The sequence below is a fragment of the Phoenix dactylifera genome, chromosome 10 (genome assembly GCF_051530095.1).
Source record: "Phoenix dactylifera cultivar Ajwa chromosome 10, Ajwa_hap1_PhDact_Kaust_v1.1, whole genome shotgun sequence".
Lineage (NCBI taxonomy): Eukaryota > Viridiplantae > Streptophyta > Magnoliopsida > Arecales > Arecaceae > Phoenix > Phoenix dactylifera.
The window spans coordinates 20,631,250-20,638,491 of NC_143199.1; the positions used below are offsets into that span (position 1 = coordinate 20,631,250).

Consider the following 7,242-nt stretch of genomic DNA (forward strand, 5'->3'; position numbering starts at 1 on the left):
TCCAACACAACCCAGCCAACAAGCAGCTCATTGTCAATCCAACATACTGCCCTATTATTCTGCGCATTGTTGCAGATTTGTTCTTCACATCCATTTTTGTAAATATGTAAACCAATCCTTCATCACAACTGCTATGCCATCTTCATTCACACTTCAAATGCAGTGGAGTCCTCTTCATTTCCATTGGGATAAAAAAAAAGAGGGAAAACAAATAACCAGTATAACTCTTATAAATATAGGCAGATTAGCCATGGAGCAGTCTAAACAAAAATCTGGTCTGTTGATTTCTACATTTACTTCCAGTAAGGAGACAAGGGGAATATAGCCCATAACAGTCACTGTACATGAATTATAGCTCCTCATAAATAAAATAGTGACAGAAGATCACAGAAATTTAGCTGGGAGGAGCATTCATCAAATTTCATTAAGAACATCAGGTTTAATATCATACAGGGTGTGATCCACAAAGCTTGCATGTTAGAGTAAGTTAGACCAGAGCTGGCACCCAAACAACCAAAAAGAACATAGGCAGTGAAAAATGTATACAGAAAAGAAAATTGTTGAAAATATGGTTCTGACCTTTGCAATCAGAATGAGGAGCTGCCAACTGACACGGAACGTCCAAAGGGTTTCAGCTCCTTCAATGTAGTTGCTAGCCAGTCCAGTCCCTCATAAAGGCCTTCACCGTTAATAGCACAAGTTCCTTGGATATGCCATATCCGGTTCCTCAGATCGTATAGGCCCAGTCCTTCACAAACCTCCATTGGGGTCATTGCCCCTTTCTGGATGAGAATGAAAGGCCACAGTTCACTCTGAGAAATTAAATGACCATGTACAGATTGCCACCTCTAATCCGTGTTAGATAAATGAATTGTTTCAGTGAAGTGAAATGTCCTTTTCCTTTCTAACAAATTCAAGATCAAGTTGACTGACAAAAACCCTCTCAATGAGAAAGGTAGCTTTAGCTATGACATCGATAGCCTATACATTTTCCCTTAGGTTTAAAAAAATACTTGGTTTTCTTTGTTGTTTCCATTGGAGAAATTTTAACTTACTGCTTCTTATGGTTGAAAACTCACTCAAGTATATCATGGATTTGAACTTTGATTTTGTATTCAATTTCTAAGGAGAAGATTAAATAAGACACCAGGATGCAGGAGAATCCACAAATAGTAATAATAACAAGCATTGTAATAATGGTAATTTTAAGATTTAGGTCATTGGAGGAATCTTAGGAGATCACTGGTATATTGAGTTCAGAACCCATGGATATGATATTGACATGAGCAATGGATGCAATGACGAATGGCAGCATTAATAAAGATATATCAGTTTATCATGTTCAGAGAACCTTTCAGCTAACAAAGTAATTATAAAAGAGAAATCAGCATCAAAGAATATTATTATTATTCTGGGTTAGTGTTGTGGAGGGAGAAGCATTTGAGAACAAGCATTAAGTTGAACTTCATAAATCAGATATGGAATAATCTTTCTTGTATGTGTACCTACAGTGCAAAAACCAGGATGCCTTTTTTCCCTTAAATATTTTTCTTGATCTACAAGGTCTAGCTTTTGGAGCATCTTTGTCTTCTGCTATATGTTCATTTAAAATTTGTGGCATAGAGAAAAAGAATCCGTTTTAAGTCAAGCATGCTGAAGTGTGGTTGGCCAGAAAAGTAAAACATGCAAGGACTACAATTCCAAAAAAAAAAACAAAAAAAAGAAAAAAAAATCACCCTGTTTATGTTGTATGATCCTAAAATGAATTTAAGGATGATGTGCTAGGTTTCTGTGAGCATTCTATGGATTTCTAATTTAGTAAAGCACCAAGCTCTTTTGATTTCCAAGCCGCTGGTTTGACTTACCAAGTCCTGTTTGTTAGCAAATACCAATATAACACTGTCCAGCATGAAAGGATCCGTGATAATAGCCTGAAAGAAGAGATTAGCAAAAAAGGATTGGCTCAGTACTGCGAATGACATTTTCATAGGTAGCAAAACTACATTACACATGATTAGCTAATTCTTAAAACATAAAATTCTACACCTGAAACTCTTGTTTTGCCATTCCAATCCTTTCTCTGTCCAAGGAATCAACTACATAGATCTGCAAGCATGTGAAATCATTAAAAAATCTTGAAAGTTCGTTGATAAAAGAAAAACTGTAGCTTTAAATCTAACCCTCTATATGTAAAACCAAACATTTAAAAGAAGAACAGGTGTGCTATTTAAGCATTTTCAAGCAACGTAAAAAAAGGCTACCCCTGATTGTGAGATATAGCAAAAAACTTGTGAAAGCTGACATTTGCTTGGTTTTCCAACCAGTGAACAATTACTGGACATACGGCTTCAGAAAACAAATATTTATTTAAGAAATAAGTTTTAAAGTTTATGGAAATATTATTCAACCCTATGTCCACTATGCAATGTAACATGAGACAACAATTCAACTACACAGCAAATTCAGTGGTACTTGCTTAAAATGATGGATGTCAGCATTTTATAGAGGATGATCAACAAAGAGTTAGATGCGAATATCATAGCATAGGCTGTAGCATAATATTTAATGCATATAATGGAGAAGGTGGAAGCTGAATGGATTATAAACAAATTCACATTGAAGTCATTATGCACCAGACACGTGGCTAACATACTAAAACACAAATTTAAATATCATAAAACATTTCAATAGAAGTAAGCTTGGAATCAGTAGACTTTATATGTTTAGTAGACAACAGTACATGTTTCAGCCAAGAAACTTTAATTCACTTCGCTAAAAGAAACCAATCCAAGACTTCAGTGAACAATTAATTTACAACTGATGTACAACTGCAAGGAAGGGCAGACATCAAATTCCTTTAGTAGAACTACTAAGGGATATCACTGTGCAGTAAACCAGAAGGTAATTTACAGACAGATGTTGTTACCAGCCCATCAGTATTGTTAAAGTAATGCCTCCACAGGGGTCTTAGTTTCTCTTGCCCACCAACATCCCACACTGTAAACATCACATTTTTATATTGAACTTTCTCTACATTGAAACCTACAAAATAAAATAAGAAAATAGACATGAAAATGGTCTGTAGTCTGGGATTAGAGAATCATAGGAGTCAAAAAAACTAGTATTAGTGCATAATATGTGAACAAACTATAATGGATCATAAAATAAACCAATGCAGCTGCAAGAAAAGAAAAGGGGAAAAAAGAGAGAGTTGTGCTGTGTCCATTCAGAGCAGATATAAAAACCTAAAACTACATTTCTACAAGATAACAAAGCATAAAAGAAATCCTTTTCGTCTATACTAGCATATGGCTTCCACTTGGCATGTTCGAATTAACCACTGGAAAAAACCTCAGCTTTAGAAAAGTTGGGGATCTCAAGTTCAGTCCTAAGATGGTACTGTCAAAGACTTTTTTTAAGGAAATAATTTTCATAAAGTCTCCAAAATTTTTTTTCCAACTAACTGTTTGAGCTAAAAAGAGACAAAAATACCCAGATAAAATTCCTTATAGAAAACATCATTGATCTAAAAAGTTGGAATTAGTCATCACCATTCACCCAGAAAACATGTAAGTGTCTACAAGAAAGCTGAGTTTTAGTACTGACACTGGAGAAGAATTAAAAATTGTAATTGTACATAATGAAAGAGAAGCAATTTACAAAGAATGAACATGTATACTGCCTGTACTAGAAGAATGGAGTAGCAACCTATAAATCTAGCTAGCCCTACTCGTAATTTCAGGATGATACATGGAAAAATTTGGGCTGCGTTCTTAAAGATACCAGCAAAACTTGTATAATCTGAATCTCATCAAGAGGTCCTACGCATAAATTAAAATGGAGTGGTAGGCCAACCTCAGCAGTCAGGGATTAGTCCCACTAATCGACAACTGATAAACTGAGTACATAATCTTCCACCGAAGTATAGCAGACGGCAGAATATTAGATAAGCTAACATTTTTACTGAGAAGTTGATTGTGACAGAGATAGAGTGTCAACTATTAAATCGCTTCATTTGGCTGTAGTCTTAAATTTCTTATCACAGTCAAATCCTACATAAGCCTTCAAAGCATCCATAAAACTTATCTTTAATTATCGATGAAAATGTTCTTTAATATCAATGAATTCAAAGATTGTTTTATTCTGAACTAGATCATTTCTTCACACCTAAAAACCTGTTCCACTAATTCATTTATTTTCCTGGTCTCTAGGAAGCCTTAAATTCTCAATTTAATAAAGCACTTTCTTTTCTTTAATGAACTTCTACCTCCAAAAACTTAACCTATAGGTCTTGGGACAGAATGGAACATACTCCATAAACCTATCTTGTCTGCACACCCCGAGATTCCAACCCAAAGTGACTTAGGAATTTCCTGCAGACCAATTGGCACCAACGTATGGCTTTACATTGCTAGGCGGCATCCTAGGATCAAGAAACTGCCAGATGGACCATGAACCCTGCAAAACAACCTTTATTTGCAAGCATCATCCTATCTGTATGGTGTCAACTTTTAAGGATCAGTCTATTATTCATTAAAGTTCATACTTTTTGACTTGCATTTTTCCAAAAAAAAAAAAAAAAAACTTCTGATATCAACCCTTTGTACATTGATGGAAAATACTTAAAAAAAGGCAATATTAGGCAAGAGAGAGGTATGCTAGTAGGTCTGAATAAGAAGTTTGCAGGAAGGAAATCCGACCTTGTTAGTCATGCAGTTTAAGATTATGACACTAAGGAACAACCCTCCAACATCCTGCTGTACTTGGAGAAGAGTTTAATCAAAGAGGGGATGACAACCAGGTTCTTTATAGGAAAATGAACTATCTAACAGAAAAAAACTGAAACAAATCTTGATAACCTTGTTACAAGATTACCTCAAATAATTAGGCCAATCAAAAATTTAGTCCATGGTGTTTGATCATTCTTGCTTTATGAACTATATATATTGATAACTTGCCCATTGTTTTCTAAATTTAATTCAAGAAAATCACATGCACAAGCTAAAATATGGTGACTCACATTGTTTGTTGGCAGATTATTTAGTATGAATAGTAAAAGAACCCATGTGATTTTGCATTTAGCATCTTGAGCCCAGAACAAACTTAATGGATTTCAACAATCAATTATCTGATCTCAGAACAAAGAAAACACTGAAGCATAACTTAAAAATTAAGTGATAGACCTCCAGCAACAAAATAGTGCATTCTAAACCAGTTGCATTAGTATCTAAAAGCTAAGAATAAAGATCTTGGAATAGAAAAAAGAAATCCTTCATCAAAGAGTTATCATATCCAGCTTCTTCAGATGTCCATGTCAAGGATAGCCAATATTGAGGATTATAAACTTGCAAGGATTTGGATGCAAGTTGCCTTAAAGTCATCAGTCGTCATTGTATGTCTCGTGATTTGATGCCCTTCCTGCAGAGCCTTGGTGAAAGCTGTTCAACAGAATCATTTTATTTACAGCTCCCTGACCTTCGATTCAAGAAATAAAACTACTGCAAAACTTTAATACAAGAAATTATCATACTAAGTCATACTAATTCAGAAAACATCTTTCCAGCAAGAAGACTCGAATATCATGTGGTTAATTAAACCAGATGGAAATCTTGATAAATAGGATGTGCAGTAGCTATGAAGTGCCTACCAATAGTTGGGACTGTCGACAGCACTTCTCCAATATGCAATTTGTACAAGATGGTTGTCTTACCGGCTGCATCCAACCCGAGCATCACAACCTACATGAGTTAAATTCAAGCAAACAATTAGACTAAAAATGGTTGAAACTCAAATTGATTTAAAAAGCAAAAAGAAAATGGAGCAAAGTACAGAGCAAAAATGAGGAAATTATCCCCGAAATATAAATTCATACAGCTCACACTTGATGTCGAAGTATAGTCCCTCCCGAATTGGGTGAAAAATCAGTAACTAATATTTATGTGTGCTTCACATGAAAAAAGGGATACAGGTTTGGTTTCATGAGTGAAGAGAGATGAGGGGCACAAATGCCATCCATTGGGCTCAGGAATATCAGGCAGTATAGGAAGTTCCAGCATGAGACAACTGAGTACATTGGATAAGTTAAGTGGGAAAACCTCATAATAGGTTCTTAAAATTGACTCTTGGTGGATGATTCGGTCCTTCAAAGTCTCAATTCGGCATTAGGGATCTCTTAGACATTATTTTTTGATAGAATCTCTTTCTAAAACTTTTATTGAAACCTTTTAATGAATAGTATCGTTAGAATTGACTGGACTGATGTACCATGCGCGCTGCCAGATGACAATCCCAAAAATAACATATAGACTATATGCAATGAGCTGCACAAGATCTGGAGGCAGCCAAACTTAGAGATTGCTTTGGTAGAAATTTGGTATATAATTAAAAAAAATGGTAGAAAGAGCAAATTTTGCAGGAATTTGTCAAATTATCAGGCGACATAAAGTCATATCCGATCAATTGGAAAAAAAAAGGCTGCTTCAGTCTTAGCAGAAAAGTTCGAATTTTTCCGCCTGGTTCTTTCAGAATTACAGAAAAAAAGATAGAAATACGTGCCAAATAATCAAGATTACACTCCAACACTTGGTTCCCCTTCGAACTTCTCAAAACCTAAGCATATTTTCCCTAAAAAAACATTTTTTTCCCCCCAAAACCATCCTCCCATTGATTCAAGAAACTCAGAGAGAAGACTTTAAGAAGAATCTTGGGCGAAGGAACAGAGAGAATACACCAAAGATTAACTCGTATGAAACAAAATAGAAATCGTGAATGAAGAAAAAAGTCAAAAAGACTCGGAAGACGGGCGTACTCTCATCTCTTTAACGCCGAAGAAGGCGTCGAAGAGCTTCCGGAAGGCTTGCCCCATGCCCGAAGCCCGATACTGCTCTCTCCCTCTAGCTCGCAAAGCACGAAAGGTTCTTGCCGAGCTTAGAACCAAAAAAAGAGTTTTTTCTTTTTTGTTTTTTTCTCGAGGATTTTCGAGCCAAAGGCTCCTCTTCTCTCTCTCTCTCTCAGAGGGATGCAGGGGAGTAAAAGTTAATTGGTCCATACGCCGGGGCCCGCACGGAGCAGCCAATCAACAGAGAGCCATGGAGGAAGGAAAAATTAACGGTTGAACCAGGTTCACCACGTCATCTGTGGACCATGCCAACGAAAATTCGACACGTCTAAAGCCGAAAGGCGGAGGAAAAGGGCGAAGCGCCGTGGAAAATTCCGAGCGGGCCTTCGTTTACTCCGTTTACA

The 7,242-nt window shown here is 36.1% G+C and overlaps 1 protein-coding gene across 2 annotated transcripts; it reads right to left on the reverse strand.

Annotated features, from left to right (window-relative positions):
* Positions 1 to 393: 393 nt before the first annotated feature.
* LOC103717022 (uncharacterized) lies at positions 394 to 6,996 on the reverse strand. 2 transcript variants are annotated; one of them, XM_088705473.2, is made up of 7 exons: positions 6,809 to 6,996; positions 5,648 to 5,738; positions 2,927 to 3,042; positions 2,047 to 2,106; positions 1,866 to 1,931; positions 580 to 782; positions 394 to 498 (listed from the first exon to the last, which is right to left on the reverse strand). In XM_088705473.2, the coding sequence occupies exons 1-6, from the start codon at positions 6,863 to 6,865 to the stop codon at positions 588 to 590; spliced, it is 585 nt and encodes a 194-aa protein (XP_088561599.1). In that variant the 5' UTR covers positions 6,866 to 6,996; the 3' UTR covers positions 394 to 498; positions 580 to 587. The 2 variants fall into 2 exon arrangements, with proteins under 2 accessions (XP_088561599.1, XP_008803472.1); XM_008805250.6 differs by having other exon boundaries at positions 394 to 782.
* Between the last annotated feature and the right edge of the window lie 246 nt (positions 6,997 to 7,242).

Coding starts and splice junctions, on each gene's coding strand:
- LOC103717022 (XM_088705473.2), bottom strand. CDS start 6,865: ATGGGGCAAGCCTTCCGGAAGCTCTTCGACGCCTTCTTCGGCGTTAAA. Junction 3,043..5,647: donor GTCGACAGTCCCAACTATTG/GTAGGCACTTCA, acceptor TTTATTTTGTAG/GTTTCAATGTAGAGAAAGTT. Junction 2,107..2,926: donor TTAACAATACTGATGGGCTG/GTAACAACATCT, acceptor ACATGCTTGCAG/ATCTATGTAGTTGATTCCTT.